The 22500-nt window shown below is 28.1% G+C and overlaps 5 protein-coding genes across 12 annotated transcripts in view; 2 read left to right on the top strand and 3 right to left on the bottom strand.

Annotated features, from left to right (window-relative positions):
- Window positions 1–3716, top strand: part of LOC122635554 (alpha-1,6-mannosyl-glycoprotein 2-beta-N-acetylglucosaminyltransferase) — a 37150-nt gene extending 33434 nt beyond the window's left edge. For 5 of the 6 annotated variants that reach the window (XM_043825891.1, XM_043825888.1, XM_043825890.1 and 2 more), the window contains 3 exons: window positions 1–104; window positions 1671–1921; window positions 2121–3716. The exon at window positions 1–104 is cut by the window's left edge and continues 208 nt beyond it. In XM_043825891.1, the coding sequence (XP_043681826.1) occupies window positions 1–104; window positions 1671–1921; window positions 2121–2349 (584 nt within the window). In that variant the 3' untranslated portion in view covers window positions 2350–3716. The remainder of the gene's footprint in view (window positions 105–1670; window positions 1922–2120) is intronic. The other variant, XM_043825892.1, reaches the window with a different exon arrangement.
- Window positions 3717–4883: 1167 nt separating this feature from the next.
- LOC122635556 (protein D2-like) lies at window positions 4884–7340 on the bottom strand. The gene is made up of 5 exons (XM_043825897.1): window positions 7213–7340; window positions 6877–6986; window positions 6625–6745; window positions 5666–5876; window positions 4884–5495 (listed from the first exon to the last, which is right to left on the bottom strand). The coding sequence occupies exons 1-5, from the start codon at window positions 7232–7234 to the stop codon at window positions 5357–5359; spliced, it is 603 nt and encodes a 200-aa protein (XP_043681832.1). The 5' UTR covers window positions 7235–7340; the 3' UTR covers window positions 4884–5356.
- Window positions 7341–7537: 197 nt separating this feature from the next.
- On the bottom strand, window positions 7538–8440 carry LOC122635557 (protein D2-like). Its single transcript, XM_043825899.1, has 2 exons — window positions 8133–8440; window positions 7538–8009 (listed from the first exon to the last, which is right to left on the bottom strand). Exons 1-2 carry the CDS (start codon window positions 8326–8328, stop codon window positions 7648–7650), a joined length of 558 nt encoding a protein of 185 aa, XP_043681834.1. The 5' UTR covers window positions 8329–8440; the 3' UTR covers window positions 7538–7647.
- Window positions 8441–15576: 7136 nt separating this feature from the next.
- On the bottom strand, window positions 15577–17015 carry LOC122635555 (protein D2-like). 3 transcript variants are annotated; one of them, XM_043825896.1, is made up of 3 exons: window positions 16861–17015; window positions 16162–16413; window positions 15577–16066 (listed from the first exon to the last, which is right to left on the bottom strand). In XM_043825896.1, the coding sequence occupies exons 2-3, from the start codon at window positions 16355–16357 to the stop codon at window positions 15714–15716; spliced, it is 549 nt and encodes a 182-aa protein (XP_043681831.1). In that variant the 5' UTR covers window positions 16358–16413; window positions 16861–17015; the 3' UTR covers window positions 15577–15713. The 3 variants fall into 3 exon arrangements, with proteins under 3 accessions (XP_043681831.1, XP_043681830.1, XP_043681829.1); XM_043825895.1 differs by having other exon boundaries at window positions 16789–16943; XM_043825894.1 differs by having other exon boundaries at window positions 16748–16915.
- A 437-nt stretch (window positions 17016–17452) lies between these two features.
- Window positions 17453–22079, top strand: LOC122635552 (zinc finger CCCH domain-containing protein 14-like). The gene is made up of 7 exons (XM_043825885.1): window positions 17453–17987; window positions 18073–19731; window positions 20118–20274; window positions 20338–20495; window positions 20583–20877; window positions 21043–21169; window positions 21300–22079. The coding sequence occupies exons 1-7, from the start codon at window positions 17949–17951 to the stop codon at window positions 21532–21534; spliced, it is 2670 nt and encodes an 889-aa protein (XP_043681820.1). The 5' UTR covers window positions 17453–17948; the 3' UTR covers window positions 21535–22079.
- Window positions 22080–22500: the final 421 nt, after the last annotated feature.

The following is a 22500-nucleotide window of genomic DNA, read 5'->3' as shown; positions in this document are numbered from 1 at the left end:
AAAACGTTGCTGGATTATCGACCTATCAGAGCTCACAGACGATCCAAGCTGCACCTTCTTGGGCATTCCAGCTCTTACCAACCCTCTACACTCACTATCAGAAGGTTTTCAAACCTAGATGCAAAACAAAAAGAAAAGTGATAAAAAGGATTATTAGGAAAATCTATTAGAAACGTTACTATCCTCCTCCATCCTATATTCCGCTATCATCAATGTCAAGAAACCTTGCAAATAACAGTTTTTCATCACCTTTTGATCATGCTTCCTTAGGTGTCACCTGGCACTTGTTATTCTTATTCTTTTTACTAATCTTCTTCTTCTTCTTCCTCTTCTTCTTCTTCTTCTTCTTCTTCTTCTTCTTTCTCTTCTTCTTTCTCTTCTTCTTCTTCTTCTTTATTAACGATCAATCTTTCGCACGCTTTTATATACATATCTGCATTTATTCCATAAAATATATCGATACTATATATGTGTTATCGTTTTCCTCCACATAATTATTATCAATCAATCAATCAATCGGTATCGATAGATAAAATGATAAACCATAACGCATTTCATTTATCTTCTATTTTAGATTTTTAGGTTATTCGTCGAACGAGATAACCAAATGAATTTCTAGAAATTTCGATAATTATGTCTCGTACAATTTAAACGTTTCAACGATTCACGATTGTCTCGTTCGCGTTATATATTTCTTTTCTTTTTCTTTTTGGCTTATGTAGGTACGTAGTATATTTCCTACGTTCTCCAACCCCCCACTCCCCTCAATATCACCGTCGCCATAAGAGCATCACATTGTTAAAACATGACGAATATATTCGTCGTTGGTCGTCTAATCGATCGATAGAAACTTTCTTGTAGAAACGAAGCTACCTTTTTTTATTGTTTTCACTTTTGCTATATCATGCACAAGCATTCCTCATTCCCTCTATTATTCTTTCTTCTTTATCATTATCATTATCATCGTCATTATTATCATCGTCATTATTATCATCGTCATCATTGTCATTCTAATCATCATGGCGTACTATGTTTTTTTCCGAAAGTTTGTTTTATTAGCAAAGTAAAAGCACACGTTAAGTCGAGCCTTATCATTAACGTCGTAAGAAATAGTTCATGTGTGTCTGTCTATGTGCGTCTGTCTGTGTCTGCGTGTGTATGTGTCCGTATTCTTTTTTTTTTTATTACTTTTTTTTCCAAAAAAAGAAAAAAGAAAAGAAAAGAAAGCAAAAAAAAAAAAAAAAAGAGTGTAACAAACAAGCTAAAAAATTATTACGATCGATATAACGGGCTCTTAATAATGCGACGATGTAATAAATTTGTTTGCCTTTATAGGGACGATTATTAATCCTTCAAAAAAAAAAAGACAGAAAAAATAATAATTATAACGATAATCAAAAAAAAAAAAAACAACGAAAAGAAAAGAGAAAAAAGAGCAAACAAGGACCTATACTATTAGAACAACAAATAATAAAAATTACAATAAATCGAACGATAAATATATCGATCGGATTTCGTTCTTTTTAGATTAACGTCAAAAAAAAAAAAAAAAAAAAAGAGAAAAAAAAAAGAACAAAAATGAGAGACGGAAGAAAAGAAAAAGAAAAATTCAATCTCGTATAATCTATAATATAAATCTAACATCGATCATTCTTCTTTGACAAACCTAGGCCGAGGTAATACCCTGGATATCGAGTAAACACAATATGGGTATGGCGTTCAATCGTATAACGTGGAACAAACTGAGGAAGTGTGCCGTACAATTTTGCTCCTACGACGATTACAATTGGGATTGGAGTCTACAACATATAGCACAGACATGTTTGCCACCTAGTAAAGGAGCTGGTGCAGCACCCCGTGTTGATTCCGGCCTTATTACCATGATGATGAGAGCACCCAGAGTCTTTCACATCGGCGAATGGTACGACGAATGATTGAAGAAAAAAAAAAGAAAATATGAAACCTCCAAGAAAAAAAAAAAAAAAAAAAAAAAAAAAAAAAAGAAACAAATATTTCATTCCCATTTTTAATAATAATTATTCCTTCGTAATCTTTTCGTTTAACAATCCATTACTACACTATTTACTGTCTTAATAAATATATCAAAATTCAATTTACAGCGGTGTACACCACAAGAAGAATAATTGCGAGTCGACCGCAGTTATAGCGAAAGTTCAAAATGTTTTGAGAGCTGCGAGAGACCATCTCTTTCCGTCGCAATTAACCTTAACGGTTGCTGGTATGGCCAAGAAGACTAAATTGAGAAAAGGTAATGGCGGATGGGGAGATGTTAGGGATCATCAGCTTTGTTGGAACATAACGATGTATCCGGACCTTGTCCTGCCTTAAAACAAAAAACAAAAAACAGAAAAAAGAAGAAGGAGAAGAAGAAACTAAGGGGAGGGAGAAAAAAAACAAAAAGGAACAACTGCGTCCGAAGAAAATGAAGAATATCGCAAAAAGAGAAAATTATCACAAACAGACAACGTTAATACTTAAAAGGAACAAGTTTTTACGCCCACTGTACTTACTGATTCTTAGCGTTTTCCAATATTTCTCATCAACACGAATATCGTTTCCCATTGTAATATGAATGAATGATCGATTGATTTAACGTGTTGATCGAGAAAAGACTCTCTATCGGTACGAACTCGATTCGTTCGTTATCGAGCTTTTAATATGTGTCTTTCAAATCGTGATCTCTGGAATGAGATAATATGTCTCTCTGACATATATCATCAGTGTATATCTGCAAATGATAATAATGAATTTATATATATATATATATATATATATATATATAATGTGCAAAAGAGACCTAAATAAATGCTCTCTTTCGTTCGCACACGAATATCATAAACGCGTGTTTATTACTCACATGAGATTAATCCTATTACGTTTAGAACTTGTTGAGTGTTAATAAATCCTTCCTCTCTAATTTGAGATACACTACGTTGTTGAATATATATATATATATATATATATATATATATATATCACTGTGAGAGAATCGTGAATAAAAGGAAAAAAGGAAAAAAAAGGAAAAGAAAAAAAAAGAAAAATAACATAACGCGCGCGTAATGGTCCAAAGATATACACCATTATTGAATTCTTTCCATTTTTCGTGTTCGTTCGTTCTTTTTTTCTTTTCTTCTTCTTTTTCTTTTTTTCAATCACGACACACTTGTTATAATAGTTATGTAAGAAGAAGAAAAAAAAAAAAGAGAGAGAGAGAAAGAAAACGAAGGAAAAAAATAATAATAATTCACAGCGAATTTATAAATGATTAATCGTTGTTTGACGTCTATCAACACCATGTACGTTCCTATTTTTGATCGATTATAGTTTAATACAATCCTGTGAAATTTTTCAAGAAATTATGTATGCATTCGCGTGAATAATATTTCTTCAGATCGAAGAAATGTAATGAGTTATGGTCATCGTACAACGAGAGAAAGAGAGAGAGAGAGAAAAAGAGAGATCTCGGCGTTCGATTTTTTTTCCTTTCGAATTAAAACACTGGCCGAAGTTTGTCCCGAAATACGCACATCGTACTCTAGTCATAAGGGTTGGGCAATATTTAATTCAATTAACGATTAACTATCTAAGATTTTATTTTATATCGATGTTATTTCGTATAACAGAAATAAATTAATTATTTGGATCATTGGTTGGATTCAATGATTGATCATTAAAGTATTTTTTATTGAATGAAATCGATTTTGTTTATATATATATATATATATTTTTTTTTTCTCTTTTTTTCTATTAGCTTATTGTAATTTGAAATATTTTTTCTTCTTCTTTTTTTTTTTTTTTTTTTTTTTTTTAATTAATCAGTCAAGAAAGTTGAAAAGAAACAAAAAAGATGATTCTATTAAGGATTAATTCGTCAATGGTTCACAGTGCATACGTGTATGTATGTGTGTGTATGTGTGTGTTTGTGTAAAAAGAAAAAAAGAAGGAAATTAGATATTATAACGTGTGTTTTTCAATAATTTTAATAAAAATTTATCAATAGTTTTAATTAGTCAATCTACGGAATGAATTTACGAATAAAATGAAAAAGTGAGTCGACGATTGTCGAGTCACAGAAACGTAATAAATTAATTAATACGATAAAAAAGGTCTTTTTACTTTGCAATTAATCGTTAAAAAGATTTAATGCCTGCGCGAAAAAAAAATTTACCAATTTACGAATCTGCGATAAAGACGAAAAGGCTAATCAAATAATTATCGTCGTATCACAGGGAGATGTATGAAACATTATTTCAATTATTTATGAAGACTATACGAGATAATTGATCAACAATGATTTTATTTTGTAATGAAACGTTTTAAAAATTTCTTATTTAAGAATTTACGGCGAAGAAATTCGTCAATTTACGAGTATACGAAAACTTCGAGAAAATGAACGAACGATTGTTTGTCAGACTTGACAATTATTAATTTGCATTTTAATTTTATTCATAAACTTGCAAACTGATCAACTATATCACACATACATATATATATATATATATATATATATATATATAAATAAACATTAATTTCATTTGATAATGATTACTCCGTCTAATCGTTAATCATTTAATCCAATTAACCGAATAACTATTAATAAATTTAACTTTATCGTGTTATAACGAGATTAACATCGATTAAAATAAAAATTAAAAATCGTTTGTCATTGATCGAATGAAATATTATCTAACGCTGCTAGTCATTATTATGTAATAACGTATCGATAAAAAAAGAAAAAGAAAAAAGAAAGGAGGGGAAAAAAAAGAAAAGAAAAGAACGTTTTAGAAAAAAAAAAAAAAGACAGAGAGAGAGAGAGAGAGAACTAATTGTACGAAAATAATCAATATTGTAGAACGTAAGCATTTTAGGCTAAGCATTTATTACCATAGATAGGGATACTCAAGACATCTTTAACGTATCTCGCCACGGAGAGATTAGGATTGTAATACCCTGTACATTTTATATTTATAAAACGATTAAAAAGAAATGAAAGCAAAAATAAAAATGTCAGATTAATAAAAAGAAAACAAAATTAAAAAAAAAAAAAAGAAAAAACAGAAGAAGAAGAAAGGAAAAAAGATAAATACGAGAGGTACATCGAAGAACTGACGTTCTATTTCGATTCTATTATTATTATCGTTATCGTTATCATTATCGTTATCATTATCATTATCATTATCATTATTATATTAATACTTTCCATTCGTATAGAAGACAAAAACTTTTTTTTTGAAAGGGGTGCAGGGAGAGAACTTGTTGTTTCAAAAAAAAAAAGAAAAAAGGAAGAAATAAAAGAAGAGAAAAGAGAGAAAAGAGAAAAAATAATGCAAAAACTCTACAATCCTAAACGTTTGTGATAAGAAGGCACGTTATCGTCGTATTCCACTTTCATGAAGTTCCCTGCTATCGGTCCCTCCAAATTATATTTTTCCACGAACTTCTTCGTTGAAAATCTACCACGGAATCTGCCATCCCTATAATCCCATATAATTTATAAAATATATGAAATGTTATAAAAAGAATAAAAAAACAAGCGAGAGAGAGAGAGAGAGAGAGAGAGAGAGAGAGAAAGAGAGAAGAAAATAGAGAGCATCGATCGAATTAAAATTACGATCGACTTATAAAATTATCATCGATTACTTACCGATTACTCAATCTTCTCTCGTCGAAGGTAATGGCGCCTTGATTTTGTTTATAAATAAGAAAAACATAACGATGCTTTCCACTATCCTTAGGTGGAGCTGGACCTACGTATTCAGCAAGAATTTCACCCTTAGCAACGTTTTCTTCAGGTATATTTCCAACAATCCAATGACGGAATTCTCTATTGTATCCTCTCGTTGGTACGTCAGGATCTAAAAATAGAAAAGAAAAGTAAAAACAAAATCGATCGATAATTATCATCGTCATTTCTCGTTTACGTAATTTTTAATTTGTTTTATACTGACGAAAAAAAAAGAAACAAACAAGTAGGTAATAGCAGTATTATAGATCGCAAGAAGCAGCGTGGTTCAATGTACTCATCTTTTTTTTTAGAGATATGATTATTTTTATTAAAATATTGTCGACTATTTTACTATTCATCAAAGAAAGAGAGAGAGAGGATCAATATAATATGTTTCTATAAAAACGAAAGGAAGAGTCTCATATAAAGACAAATAAGATAGCAAACGCGTTTGATTCGCTGAATGAAAGGAGGACGACATTTAACATTTTCTCATTTACGTGTTTCAATAGATCAAAGAAAGGAACGAACGAAGTCGAGCGTGCAAACAGGTTTCGAAGCTGGTGAAAGTGGTCTACCTCTTCACTGATCTAAGGTCATTCAGTATCGTGTCACACTTCTTTCGAGCTTCTTCACGAATGAAAGAACGGTAAAAAGGATATATATATATATATATATATATATATAATATCTTTGAATAAAATTTCTTACAAATATTCTCATACTCTAGATAAAATATTTGTATAAAAATTTAACAAAGAATTTTGTTAAAATATAGATCTCTTTTTTAATGAAACTTCTTTCGTATATATAGTATTGTGTAAAGAAAGAAAGAAAAAAAAAAATATATATATATATATATATAGATATATATATACCTGTCATAATAAGAGTATAAAGAAGTCCTCCCACATGTTTGTAATGAATTTCTGGAATTTCTTGCGTTTGAGTAGGCGTCAATTCGGTTCCTAGATCAATCGTATTTTTACCATACTTCACCTAACAATTAAAAATCTTTTATCATAAACATTCGTAAATTTTTCTTTTATATATAAGATTTATTTATTAATCGTATATATATATATATATATATATATATATATATATATATGAATCGTATGAAATGATACCTCGATTTTTTCATTAGGAACACTGTCCAAAATATCAGGTTGAATCTTCGCTTCTTTGAATTCCGATGCTACGTCCGCTAATGCCAAACCGATTAAACTCAGAAAAATTCCTAAAAATAATTTCCTTATCAATCTGATGATAAATTACAAATATTTTACAGACATTACATTTGTTCTTTTTTCTTGTTTTTTATGTACTCCTATTTAAAGACAGCTTTTATCGTTTATATGTTCTTATGAGAGTTTATCGTTTATACGTTTATGACGATAGTAAAGAGAAATGTTGTTACTCGAATGAGATAAAAAATAAATGAAATGAAAGAGTTTAAGACGTACCTAAGAATTGTTGCGGCTTCATCCTTGACACGATACGAACGACAGCAACGTTGTAAGTGAGTTACCGTAGAAAATGAATGTCTTATTTGAAGTCATCCCCACCATGCTTTTCTTCCCACAGCAAGGACGACAGACGTATCTTTTTATCGCTAGTTTCTTTTCCTTAAACAAATGACACAAATTGAACGATAAACGATTAACGATTAACAATAGCAATAATTTTCGAACTTCATATTTTTTTCTTTTTCTTTTTCTTGTAGCGTAAGGTCTCATGTAATTAGATAAAATGAGAGAAAATTAGAAACATACTTTTGTCTATGTCTTAGAAATTTATTATAAAATCGTAATACAGTATCATATCTCGACAAATCCCATAAATTAAATCGTACGAATATCGCTTCTTATATTTTACAATAATCGATTAATATTCGTTTATTAGAAGATAGAACCACCAAGTTGCTTGTGCAAGATTGGTACGTAATCATCGAATTCAGCTTGGTACATGTTTCCAGCAATAGGATCACCAAGATTGTATTTCTTTGCGAACTTCTTCATAGAGAAGTTTCCACGGTTTTCGTTGCTCTTGTTTGTTAAACGTTTCTCATCGAAAGTTAGTTTCTTAGGTTGTTTATATAGAAGGAAAACAAATCGATGAAGTCCAGTTCCTTTTGGTGGACCAGAGCCAATATATTCAGAGAGAGTTTCACCTTTGTTAACGTCACTGCCAGGTATATTACCAACTAGCCAATGATGCAATTCACGTAATTTAGGATCTTTTCTGCTGGGTACATCGGGATCTGTAGAAAAAAAAAAAAAAAGAAAAAAAGAAAGAAAAGAAAAAACAAAATGTATATCGAATTTTTTCTTATCGTAAAACAATGATTACTTTGTATTATAAATTAAAATAAATCTCAACTTACCTGTCATACAAAGAGTATAAAAAGTATTGGCATCGCCAGTCCACTTGACTGTAGGTTGATCCTTAACTTGAGTAGGAGTTAAAACTTTACCAATTTCAACAACAACATTATTTGGATAAACCACTTCCAATACGGCTGGTGGTACCTTATCAATCACATCGGGAACAACCCCATGTTTCTGCAATTCGCCAGCCATGGAAGGCAATTAACGAGTTTTAATTTTAAGGATTATCCTTTTAACGAAAAATATTATTATAAATAAGAGAAGAAATTTTTTAAAAAGTCTTATCGCTTTAACTATTGCCAAACAAATGTTTATACAATACAATAAACAAAATTAAATGTTGTTGACGTTGCTAATAGCTCCTAATAACTATCGTTGCTAACTTCGTCTAAGGAATAAAATTAGAAATTGAAAAACCGGGATCGATTCGTATTTAATTCCGCGTCGGATCAAAAGACGATCAGTTTTATATAATTGGAAAACGACAACGATAATAGTTAACAAGAACTTATTAAAAATAGTTATCTATTTTCTTTTTCTTGTTTCATTTTATTTTGAGTCATAACAAGGAGTGTCATGGACCTGCGTTTATAATCGAGTTTTATTTTTCAAGATCCATTATTGTCTTTACTGTCATAATATAAAATATACATAATGTATATATTAGTTAAATATATTATTATTATTATTATTATTATTATTATTATTATTATTATTATTTTAATAAATAATTACATATCTCCTTACGTATATTAAAATAATATAAAATAGTAATATAAAATGACGAATTATTATATTCTGCGTTAAAGACAATTGAAGTGATAGAACTGAATCTATTCATTTCAATAATTCAATTAAAATGAAAATAATTTATAATAGTGTAATTTTTAAATTAAAGTAATTCATAATAATTTCTAATATTTCTGGAATTATATTATAAATTATCGCTAATATTATTATTATTATTATTATTATTATTATTATTATTATTATTATTATTATTATTAGTTTATATTAAATAAAATAATAAAAATTAGAGGAGAATAAAAAACTAAAAAAAACAATATATAAAAATAATCACTTATATTAAACTAATATAATAACTATGAATATTCGTGAATTATTTATGAGATTTCTATATTAAATTAATAAATTATTTAAAAATAATATATTACTTTTGAAATTTGGTTTCTTTCGTCGCATATTTATGTATCAGTTATTATATATGTCAATTATATTTACTATTCTATATACTTTTGTCATGAATACTGCGAGAGATACGCGATAGTAATATTTTATTTATATCTATCGTTTGTAGTTCGCATTTTGTCCATACGTGTCGCTAACGTCGCACACGCTTCGTACGGAAGGTTATGAACAGTCTTAAGTCACTCTGTAAATACATAGCGAAGGGATAAGAAGCAACGACGAACATAATTTCAACATTTCACTCGTTAAAGACGCTTATTCTTCAAAAACGCCTTATCCCGTTTCACGAGCGTCTCTTATTCGGCATAATGGTGGTGGAAAATTGTAAAGATATCGAAATTCGAAGTATTAACCTAAAAATTGGGAAGAAGAAGAAGAAGTGGTGTAAACGTATAATGGTAAGTGATACATTTAAAATTTAAAAGGAAATTTCATCTTTCAAAGCATTCAATTATATTCGGAATATTAATATTCGAAATAAAGATAAATTTAGAAAATGAAATAATCATGCTTTACAAATATCACCAATGTTACAATTATTGATTTACATAAGATATTTGAGAGACGAGTTTTTATAATTTAATGATATTTATTAGTAATAAAATTGTTTTTTTATATAAAAATAAATAGTAGAAGAATGACATTGGTTTGTCTTTGTAGCTCAAATTTATAAGTACTATCTAAATTTACAAGTATCCTCCCAAGTATCAAGAATTACTTTTCAAATGTTAATTTTGGTAATTATGAATTCATAAAGATGTCCGATGAAGCATGCTCTGAAAATAAATGTTTGTTTAAAAATGCTATAGATCTTCCTTATATCGATAAAGCAAATGATTTATGAATATTTGTTTAACAGATATTAGATCTCGAGCTATTAACGAGTTAAGCTATTTCAAGAATTTCAAAGGATATTTTTCCTTTTGTTTAAATAATTACAAATCTAAAAATTATGTATAGGTATTATCAGATATTGCATAATATGATATAATAGATATATAGAAAATATTTCTACTTCATTAATATATTTTAATTATTAAAATTTCTTTCATATTTCTTTGTGTAAGAAGATTATTGGTTGATGTACAAAACTCTTAGATATATTTCCAAAATAAACAGGAAGCGCACAACGGACGAATTTATGTGATATATATAATAGGAATTTGATGGAATGTTTGTTTGAAATGCTGATTATCCATCCTTGCAGTTTTTTATTGTTAATCTTATATTGTTAATCTTATATTGTTAACCTATATATTGTTAACCTATATATTATTAACCTATATATTGTTAATCTTATTACTGATAAAAATATAAGGTACGATATATATTAAACTTATAATCTAATAAAGTTAAATATGTAAAAATAGTTTAAAATGTAATAAAAGATTGCAATATGGTTATATGTACAATTATTTAATCATAATTTGATCTATCCATTCAAATTTTATAATCATTAACTACTATATGGTTTCAAAGTTTTCTGATATTATGATATAGAAATAACATATAAAAATATTTTTATATTTTTCGTACAATTAGATTAAACTAAGTTCTTCCTGTAATTATGTAAAATTTCAGTTTTCATTTTGTCCAGAATTAGAAATTCTTACAATTCTTAATAGGACAACATAATTTATTACATGCGCCGTCTCTTTTAGAATTTTAGAATCTCTTTTGATTCTAATACAAAATTTAATTTACAGAACAAATTTTTAATTCGTTCAGAATTTGAAATATAAAGATCAATTGTTTGGATAAGAAAAATAATGGAAGTATTTAATATAAAAACAAATATTTAATCTATAATATAAATTACACTAAAGAGATAAAAGGTTAAGAATAAAGTGATAAAATAAATTTTTTTTATTTAAATAATTCAATTAAAACTTATAATTCACAATAGTATTTAAAATGGTATTTTATAATGGTATTTTGAAAACAATTAGCTGTGAACATTTAAATGGTTTTATTAAAATTTATAATTTATAATAGTATTTATAGTAGTACTTTTGAGATAATTAAGAGGTTAGGCAAAAATACACGTCTACGTAGTATCGAATTCCATAATTAAAAAAGAGCGAAAAAGATTGTTTAATAATCATGATTTCACAGGCGAACATCACGATTGGATAGAAAAAATAGAGAATTCTATAAACGACAGAATAATTAAATTAGGAAACAATAAAGGAAAAAGTGAGAAGATTAACGTGGGAGGGAAAGAGAGAGAGAGAGAGAGACGATTTTCTAAAAATTTATGCGACTGCTTCTTTTTATTACTAAATATGATCTTGATGAGAGTAACAAATATTTTTCTTATATATTAAAAAAAGAAACGATTATACCACGTTAACGTTAGATTTAGCATTTTATTTTACTTTTTAATATGTCGCAAAAGAAAAGAATACGTTGAAAACGAAAGACAACGAAACAAAAAAAAAATATAAAAGAAAAACGTTTGACCTTGGAAAAAATAGCAACTTTTTTTTTTTGAAACGTTTACATTTATGAAAGCTATAATAATACGTATACGTACGTTATCAGATATTTTTTTAGAGATATATTACGTATATGTAATTTTTGAAAAAATATTTCTAATTGTTTATACAAATATTATAGATATTTGTCGTTCCTAAAAATATGCAACCATTCGTACATCGTCGATAATGTCACTTAAGAGCACCATCTATTAGTAAAAAATTGAAACTAATCTTTTTTTTTACTGCTAGTTTGATATAAATAATATTTCAGTTTTTATTACATATGTTTAAAAAAACGCACACACGCATACACGTGTGTGTGTAGAATGTTCCGTTTATCTCGAAAAAAAAAATGGGATATTTCGTGAAGTATTGAATTTACAAAAAAAAAGTTATTTTTTACGAATTTATGTGATATTAAAGAATACATTATATGGCGCCATTTTTCTTTTTTACAAATCGAATGTTAGAAGAAATTTTTTTTTTTTTTTTTTTTCTTTTTTTTATAACTCGATGGAATTTGTTGGAACGAATTTTGAAGTGCCATATATAAAGTAATTTATTATAATAAAATATTATAAAATATATTATAAAGGAATAATCTTGCATCACCATTAAACTGTATATTATAATCAAGAGATGTTTCTTTCTTTCTCTATAAACTTGGGACACTGTATATACGTTTGTTTTTATTTTTGTTCGTCCGGACATAATGTTAGTCTTACAAATTTCTCGAAAATTAGTTAGACATTGTCTCTATTGTTGAGTTGTTTAATTCGTAAAAGGTGACCTCTCTTATCACTAACTCGAACGAACTAGTTCGATCGTCTTTTGTTTATTTTATATATAACCTCTAAGTAAAACAAAATCAAGGAGAGCCTGCGTATATATTTCTTCTTAATTTTTAATATTTGAAACGTTTCTTCTTAATTCTTTTATCAGAATGGAACTAATCACGTTTGAAACTTAATTGTGTTTTATTTGACATTGTTGCGTCTATCGTCGAACCTTTTAGTGTTTCGTTTAAATTTATTTAAAGCAAATCTATGATATACCTTTGTACCTGTGTATACGTCTTTTCTCATAAGAAAGAAATGTGAATTTAACAAACGTAATCGAATTCTATGATCGAATTAATAAATTAATTAAATAATTAATTAAGCAAAATTAACGAGTTAATAATTATTCTATGGTGTAGTTCCTTCGTGGAACTAATAAATTTATATATTCATATATTCACGATGTAATTTAGAATAATTTTACGAAGTCGATTATTAGAAGAATATTTACGAAATAATTCGTCGTAATTATTTATAACAAATATCACGAAGTATAACCATGAATATTTCTAAAATTGTTTTATCAATCGTATTGGCGTAATTTTTTTTTGATAACTATAAATATTACTATATTTTCTTCATCGACGTTTAATTTTTATTAATTGCAAACATAACCTCGTTATTTTGAAAATATGAATAGAACATCTGAAGGATTAATAACTAAAATATAGAAGTTATTAGAAATTAAAATATAAGAAAAAATTCCTTGTTGGAATTGTTTGACTATTATTCAATGATATTAATAAAATTGTAATAAAAATAAATAAATATTTTATTATTACCTTTTCTTTGGATTATCATATATGAAAAATTTATGAATTTTTATAACAATGTTCTTTATTATAAATTTCTATTCACTTTTATACTTGTATAGTTTAATATTAGAAAAACAATGAAACTATATATAAAAAGAATGCGACTTAAATATCTTCTATTTAAATATCTTTTCTTGGTATTCTTATCAGAATATGTAATATCGATGATAGAATCTCATCAAAGTAATAGAGATCTATTTTATTGAATTTCTAAAAAGAGAAAAAACTTATTGATAACTTATTAATAATATACAAAAAATCATTTGCAGATAATGATATTTAATTCTTCGCAAAATCTAAACCATTTACTAGTAAACTTTAATGTATTATTATTATCCGAGAGAAGTTGCAAAAGAAAATTTATAATGTATAAAACCTTAATCTTTCAGTTTTTATAGTACAATGTTATGACCAAAGAATTCAAGAAGAAGAATAAATCTGTGATTCTTCTTTCTTAATAGAATCAAAATAAATTAAACAAATATGAAAAATAAAAATGATTTCAATATTTTCTCTTTCAATTGACCAGACGCGTTTTATTTTTGTTGTCAATTTTTTGACAATATAAATATATAAGAAAACATAGAAATTAGACGAAAGTAAGAAACGATAGAGAAAAATGACCTAGACCTTTTAGAACGATCTATTAATTTGTAAGTTATAGATAAATATAAAGATATGCATCATGGAGAATTAGGAAATTATCTAAACTGATATCACAATAAAAATATATCGATGTCAATCATAAATAAACAAAAAATTGTAAAAGTTAAATAATAAAATCTATTATTTTTTATTATTACTACTAATACATATATATATATATATATGCCAAAAAGAAAATAAAAATAAATGATTAGAAAAAATAAAACAAATTTCAAAGAGATAAAATTAAAAAAAAAAGTTTAAAGTTGGATTGGCAGAAAGAAATTTTACTTTATTGAAAATATGAAATTTTTAATAGAAGAACATAATTTATCAAAAGATAGCATGATTTCTTGTGACACCTCTTATCGCATCATGTGATCCTGATACAAAATTTAATTTGCTGGACAAATTTTCACTTTGTTTAGAATTTAGAAATAGAAAAATCAATTTTTTGGAGAAGGAAAATAACGATAGGATTTAATGAAAAATACATTAGATTTCTTTTCACTTTGTCATATAAATTATGTTACAATATAATACGATATATATAATTTAATAAAATATAGCTTATAAAGAATATTATTTTAACAAATAATTTTATATGTGGTTATGTATTCTAAAATAACATTCAATAATATAATGCTTGTGACATATATATTGTAGTTCGATATTAATCGATAAAAAAAAAAAAAAAAAGAAAAAGATCTGGATTCATGATATTTTGTACATTACATAAATAAAAAAATATCTTGTCAAATATTCGAGATTCAAGTAAATTATTATATTCTTTCTCCGTGATAATGTAATACAAAACATTTTTTTTTTTTGCTTTAATCAAGTTGAAATTGAAATAATTTGTTGATAATAATTATTATAAATTATCTGTTATTACATTCGAGATTTCTAAAATTATGATAAATTGTGATATACGCAATTTTTATGAAGATATTCATCGTACAGTTTTGTATAGTTAGGTTAGGTAAAGTTCCTGTATTTATATGAAATATCTATGTTCTCTGTTTGAAATATAATGACAAAATATTTCAAATATTACAATTGTTGACTAGTATCAGTATTTATACATTTTATGAGGCATGATATTTTTTAGATCATTTATCTTGCAATTGTCACTTTCTTTAAAAATCTCAACTGCGAGTTTAGTATGTATAACTTATATTTTTTACATTTGATTCGTATATCACTTAATTCATTATCGTCATCTGTAATAATAAGATCTTGTAACAATATTTCTTATTTAATTGAAGACTGAATATTGTATTGGTTCTAACAAATCATGAAGTAAGATGTCCTAAAAATATTGTCGTATTCATTTATATTATTTTTAAAAACAATGTCTTACAAAACAATAACAATTTTGAAACTTCATATTGTTATAAACTCGTAACATATAACTATATAAATTAAGAGAAAATAATGACCATACTTGTCTATATTTGATAACTTTATTAAAAACCATAGTACAATACCATTTCTTTATGAACCCTATAGTATACATATATTTCCCTTTATATATTTTATATAAATATTATGACACGACTAAATATTATTTTGGAAAGTAGAATTCTTTAACCACCAAGTTGCTTGTACAAAATTGGTACGTAATCATCGAATTCAGCTTGGTACATATTTCCAGCAATAGGATCACCAAGATTGTATTTGTTTGCAAACTTTTTAATAGAGAATTTTCCACGATTGTCGCCGCTTCTATTCGTTAAACGTTTCTCATCGAAAGTTAGTTTCTTAGGTTGCTTATATAAAAGGAAAACATAACGATGAAGGCCAGTTCCTTCTGGCGGACCAGAGCCAACATACTCGGAGAGAGTTTCACCCTTGCTAATGTCAGAGCCTGGTATGTTGGCAACTAGCCAATGATGCCATTCACGGAATTTAGGATCTTTTCTGCTAGGAGCATCGGGATCTATGAAAAAATCAAAATATATATTTAATTTTTTCTTCTCGTAAAACGATTATTATTTTATACTATAATATAAATTAAAATAAATCTAAAGTTACCTGTCATACAAAGAGTATAAAAAGTATTAGCATCGCCAGTCCATTTAACTGTAGGTTGATTCTTAACTTGAGTAGGAGTTAAAACTTTACCAATCTCAACGACGAGATTATTGGGATAGACTACGTCCAATACGGCAGATGGTACCTTATCAATGACATCGGGAACAACCCCATGTTTCTGCAATTCTCCAGCCATGGAAGACAGCAAACGAATTCCAACTGTAAGGATTGGCTGTTTAGCGACAAAGGAAACTGGAAAAAAGAGAGAAAATCTTTAAAGGAATCTTATCACTTTGACTATTACGAAGCAAATGTTTCCATGATAAATTGAACAAAATCGAGAGTTGTTGACGTTGCTATCAGTTATTATCGTCGCTAACTTCGTCTCTAGAAACGGAAAAAAATTTGCGATTGAAGAAAACTGAAATATCGTACTTCAGCTTGCTTTATTGGTACAAACGCAAATGTAAAAAGACGATCAAATTTTATGTAATCGAGAGACGTCATTTATCAATAATTATCAATAATTATTAAGAATGAATATCTATTATCTTTTCTTTTTCTTTTTTTGTTTTTTTGTCATTACTTGCGTTCAGAAAAAGCAGTGTCATGATGTATAACACATACAAATTCGTGCACGTATATGAATGAAAGTATGTCGATCCTTCGAAATAAATCAATTCACTTTAATAAACGTACAAAAGGAATAACAATTTGCGAACTCGATCGTGTGATGTATGCAAGTACCGGCTAGTAACGGATTGATACACGTAATTATACGAACTTTCACGAGTATAACCGAACAATCCCGAACGAGTGTATAGAGATAAAAAATTCACGTTGAAATCAATTGTGCACTTATAGGTTATAGAAAAATCTAACAAAAGATAAAGAATTAGATATGCGATTAAAAAAATAAATAATTATTATCTGTGTCAAATATGACTGATCGAATAATTCTAAAATCATTTATCATTATACAATTTTTTTACAAACTTTTATAAATATTATTCGTTTAATTTGCAGATATCACGAATTATTTCTTTTGATATATAAATATTTACAATTTATAATTTGAAGTGATTTATTTATTAATCGATAATAATAGTCACTTGTACGGTTAATACGTCACTCTTGTCAATTGTAAAATCAATATGATGATATAAGAAATTTGATAAAAGTATAATCGTCGATATATTGTAAGAATAAACGATTAATCTTTATTTTGGATTTGAATTTGTGGCGGGAAATTAGTAACACGTTAAGTTAGCAGTGTGTCCAACTAAATGCGAATATATATGTCTAGATGTTGGAAGCTTGTAGAATATCTTGAATTAAAGTACGGTAGATTATTGTAAACGGTAACCTAAGTTTGATAGATCTGAAACATTAATGTATCGTTGTTGCTCGTATTAAAAAAAAAAGACTTTCCTTTTGGAATTTCGTCGATCAATGAATATTTTCTTTCATAATTAAATGGTATACGTCATTGCAGAATGAATTATAAAGCACGATATAGTGATTTTAATGTTGTAATAAAAGTTCCCTGTTCAGTGTAACGATATCTACTTTAGTAAGTATTCCAATTATGATGGAGTTGTATCGCGAAGAGAATCTCAAAGAGACTGTCTGACACAACATGGCAGAGAATATTTTTATCCGATAATAATTCATAATAATTCTAATGCAATCTTGATATATATTAAGGAAAAAGAAAAGAAAAGGAAGAAGAAACAAAGTCAAAGCTTTCTGTTTTATTTGAAGTGATATCGATTTAATCAAACAGAATGGATATACGGGGAATCGAAGTAACAAATCAACTTAGAGTAAGTAAAAACCTAAATCCTTATTTCGTTTATATACAATTTGAAACGAATGAATAATTTTTTGATTTTGATTTTCTCCATTTAGAGTGCTATTCGTGCGAAGTTATTAGAGTTAGGAGTACGTTACGATGAGGAATTACCAGATTATATTTTAGTAATGGTAGTGAATAAAAAATCTCGTCAACAAATGCACGAAGATTTGTATTTATTCTTAGAAGAAAGTACGACTCCGTTTGTAGATTGGCTGCACGATCAGGTTTTAAAGAAGCTTCAAAAAGTAACAGTCGCTAAGAAGAAGTCGTCGAGAGAGTTTGTACCGACTGTTATAGTTAAACAAGAAGAAGAAAGGAAGAAAAGGAAAACGTCTACAACATCGTTTTTGGAAGATCAAACGACTGAACAGAGCGCGGAGAAGCCTCCTGTTAAAAATATAAAAGATGATAAATCTTTGCATAAACAAGTTGGAAAGACAATCCCGTCAAATCAGACTAATTACGTAAATCACGTTAAGGGTTCGGAAAAATGCCCTAAGCCAGCGCATAATGAAAATAAGTCTAGTAACGTCTCCATGCCTACAAATCATCAGATACAAGAAAGTAATACTACGAAGGATACTACTTCCACGGAAGCTACGAAATCTGCAGATATTAATAGGAACTCAAAGACAAATAATACTTCAACGAGAAGTTTAAAGAGACCTTTAGAATCGGGAAACGAACATAATGAATCTTCAGAGAAAAAGGATAACGACGGGAAATTAACCAAATCGTTAGAAGAAAATGACAATTCCCCGGAAGACAATGTTAAAAAACTGAAATCTTTTGTAGTCTCGGTCAAAAATCGTCTTGGCGTTGCATCACCGAGAAAGAAATTTGAAATCTACAGAGAAAGAGCGGATAATGAAACACGACACAAACAATTGGATAAACGATTTGATAGAAAACGATTTAATAATAGTCATAACGCAAATTCTCAACGTAATAGAAACTTCGAAATAGAGGAACGTACAAAGAGAAATAGAGAGATAGAGATAAGACAACAAGAAACAGATAGAGTAAACGACATAAAGAGTCGATTGGGTACTATTAGGAATGATCGGTCAAACAAAATGCTTGATTTGAAGGATAAAGGAAATTCTAATTTGAAATCAAAGATACCTGAGAAATCAACAGGTAGTGTAAAAGATCGCCTTGGAATTAGCAACGTTCATAGACTTCAGAAATCGGCATTAGAGACGGTAGAATATAAGATTAACAAATGCTTAGAACAAGACCGTAATACTTTAACGAGCAACAAGAATATAAAAACTAGACTAGGACCGTTAAAAAATAATTTCAAACCAGTAATCTCTAAAAATTATTCGAATCCACTTATTCAACCTTCTCATGGTAGCGAAGATGATCCTTCGCAAGTACCTATCGGAGCAGAATTAAACGATGAAGTGGATGAAGTAAACGCTGGTCCTCTTAAATCTCATATAATAGCTGTAAAGAAATCTACACCGCCAAAGACTGAAAAAAAAAGAATTAAAGCCATAGAGAAAGTTAATAAAAAGATATCAAATAATATGGACGATGAAGAAATCGAAGACGCTAAGCTTCCAAGTAAAGTTATTGTGACTCCAAGACCTTTGAAGCCTTTGCAGCCACTACAGAAACGTGCGACACAATCATTGTTGCTAAGAGCAGTTGCAGAAGCCAATCAATCGGTCGTCAAACAGAAGAATCCAGAACCATGTTTATTGGTATGTATAACGAAATAACGATTAATCTTTTGTTTTAGTAATTCTTGTTTGAGAGGATACCCCAAACTGATTACAATTTTTTATTTATGTTCTGTAGCTGTTTAATTACTGATTACTTGATATGAAGACAAATCAAGAGTCCAACATTTCTAAAAAAAGTGCTCAAAAATATGAATGGTATAGTTCTTGTAATGAGTGTAAATTTAAGGGTCATAATGATAAAAATGAATTGCACTGTATAGTTAGGAAGGAAAGGAAATAAAATTCTACCTGTTTAAGTTTTTCTATTTTATTTGTAACGCTATATATACGAGACAAAATTGTTTCAGCATCAAATTTTGATGTATTAAGATATTATCATTTAATTAAAGAATCACTTTTGATAGGAGAAGAAACCAGTTTTGAAGCGTCTTAGGCCAGCTCCGTCGAGGGAATTAAGCCAAAGTTTGTCTGTACGTTTTAATGCTAATAAGAGGCTAGTCATGGAGAAAATTCAAGTCGAATTAAATACAACGGACTCTGTGGAATCGGAGCCTAAACCTTGTAAGTTTTTTGAATTATAACAATAAAAATTATTATGATACATATGTCTCTTAAATTACATAGATATGCCACACGTCACCGATGAGCATATGGGAGTGGTGATGTCTCTATTCCAAAGAAGCGATAACAACCAAAAGTTTTTAGTTACTTTAAATGGATATAATAATAATCTCGCAAAAGAGAAAGCTATTTCCGACGATGAAGAACGCTTAGAAATGGAGGTAAATAAAGATATATCGGTTATCTTCTTTATGAATTATTATCGGTACTTGGATATTTCTTATTTCTTTCTTTTTCTTAATTATCAGGTAAACGAGGACGATGAAATGGCACTTTTAACGGTACAGAACGATACACTTGGACAAAGTGATTCGGAATCAAATGTTTTACGAATAACCGAGGTGGACGATGATGGTGACTCGATTATAAAAGACATAAACGAAGAGAACAATGAAAATTGTAACACAGAAAATGTAGACGCCGTTGAGAGTATACCAACAAAAAGAAGAAAACTAAGTCCGATAGTATATAACAGATCTCATTCACCGAGTCCAGTAGAAGTAAAGTCTACAATGATATATGGTAGCGTAACAACAACTAAACGTACGTACAATTCTATTATTACGTTTCAATGACAATAACGATGATCGATAATTATCATGTTTCTTCTTCATTGTTATTATCATTACCTTCTTTTTTCTTTCTTTCTTTCTTTTTTTTTGTTTTGTTTTTTTTTTTAATTTTTTTTGTTTTCCTTTACCTAAATAGACAAGAGACCAAACGTAGAGAGTGGTGTATCTACGGTGATCGATAAATCAAAAGAGAAATGTCGATATTGGCCTAATTGCACTCTTGGAAACAAGTGTGCATTTATGCATCCTGCTGTCATGTGCAGGTAAATAAATAAATATCATTAAGAAGAATGTTCATTAAATATCGATAAGTTAATTTGAATTAATGAAATTTGAAGAAAATGATAAAATATTTAACGAAACTATTTTTAATCGATATTGCGTCGTTCACAGTGCATTCCCAGCGTGCAAGTTTGGAGATAAATGCGCATACAAGCATCCAAAGTGCAAGTTTGGATTATCTTGTACAAAATTAGGATGTGTATTTTCGCATCCCACTCAACAATGCAAATATCATCCTTTTTGTAACAAACCTGCTTGTCCATATTCGCATCCTGTAGCGCATACTGCGCTAACGTCAGAAGCTAATACACAGAGAGCAAAGTTTACATGGCGAAGAAGCGACTGAAGAAACATTTGTTAGATCTTTATAGATCTTATCAAGGATTTAATTGTACATATTTTTCAGTTCGTTCAATATGATTGATGAATGAGTAAACTATCGTCACTTTGTACAGAGAATGAGATAAGGGAGAAAGTAAGAAAGAGAAAGAGAGAAAGAGAGAGAAATATCAGAGAAATTTAGTAGTTATGTTGTAAACTAAAGAAACAAAATATTTAAGCCGAAAATTAGTGTTCAAATCTTTCACGATTTATCTACATTATTATACGTATTATATATACATATTATATGTATATATATATATATATATGTGCGTGTGTGTGAACGTCGATATATATATATATATATATATAGAACACAGCATGTTAAGAAGCAATTTGCATTTGTTAAATACACATCTCGTTTTTCATCGAAACTACGATGAAAATATTGAAATATTGGGCAATATTGAATTTATTTAATAATTAACGATTAAAATAAATATCGTCGAACACACATTGTGATCGTTACTATGACACAAAAAGTAGTATATTGAAGATTTAGAATTAAAGGAAAAAAAAAAAAAAAAAAAAAAAAAAAAAAGAAAAAAGAGAAAGGAGAAGATGGATCGCTTACTATACACACGCATACACAAACACAACAGCAGATACACACACACACAAAGTTGTGAAATTTAAATTAATATATATATATATATATATACTACGTCACGTTGCAGAATTAATCGAATGCAGTAATGACGTGTATGTGTGTGTGAAAGAAAAAAATTAATTTGCATCGCGAAGAACGATATCGATGTAAAAGTGTAATAAGAAATATGTCGGCGAATAATATTATACTATAAATAATTTTTTTCATCGCTAATACGTCATACCTATTACTACTACTATTTAAAAGTTATTATTTCGAATATAATAGTTTCGAGTTAAAGTTTATCAAAGTCTTTAACGTTTAATTACACTAATCTTCTTA

Source organism: Vespula pensylvanica, chromosome 18 (assembly GCF_014466175.1).
Source record: "Vespula pensylvanica isolate Volc-1 chromosome 18, ASM1446617v1, whole genome shotgun sequence".
Lineage (NCBI taxonomy): Eukaryota > Metazoa > Arthropoda > Insecta > Hymenoptera > Vespidae > Vespula > Vespula pensylvanica.
Note: the sequence above shows the minus strand (reverse complement) of the source record. Positions and strands in the feature narration are given on the sequence as shown.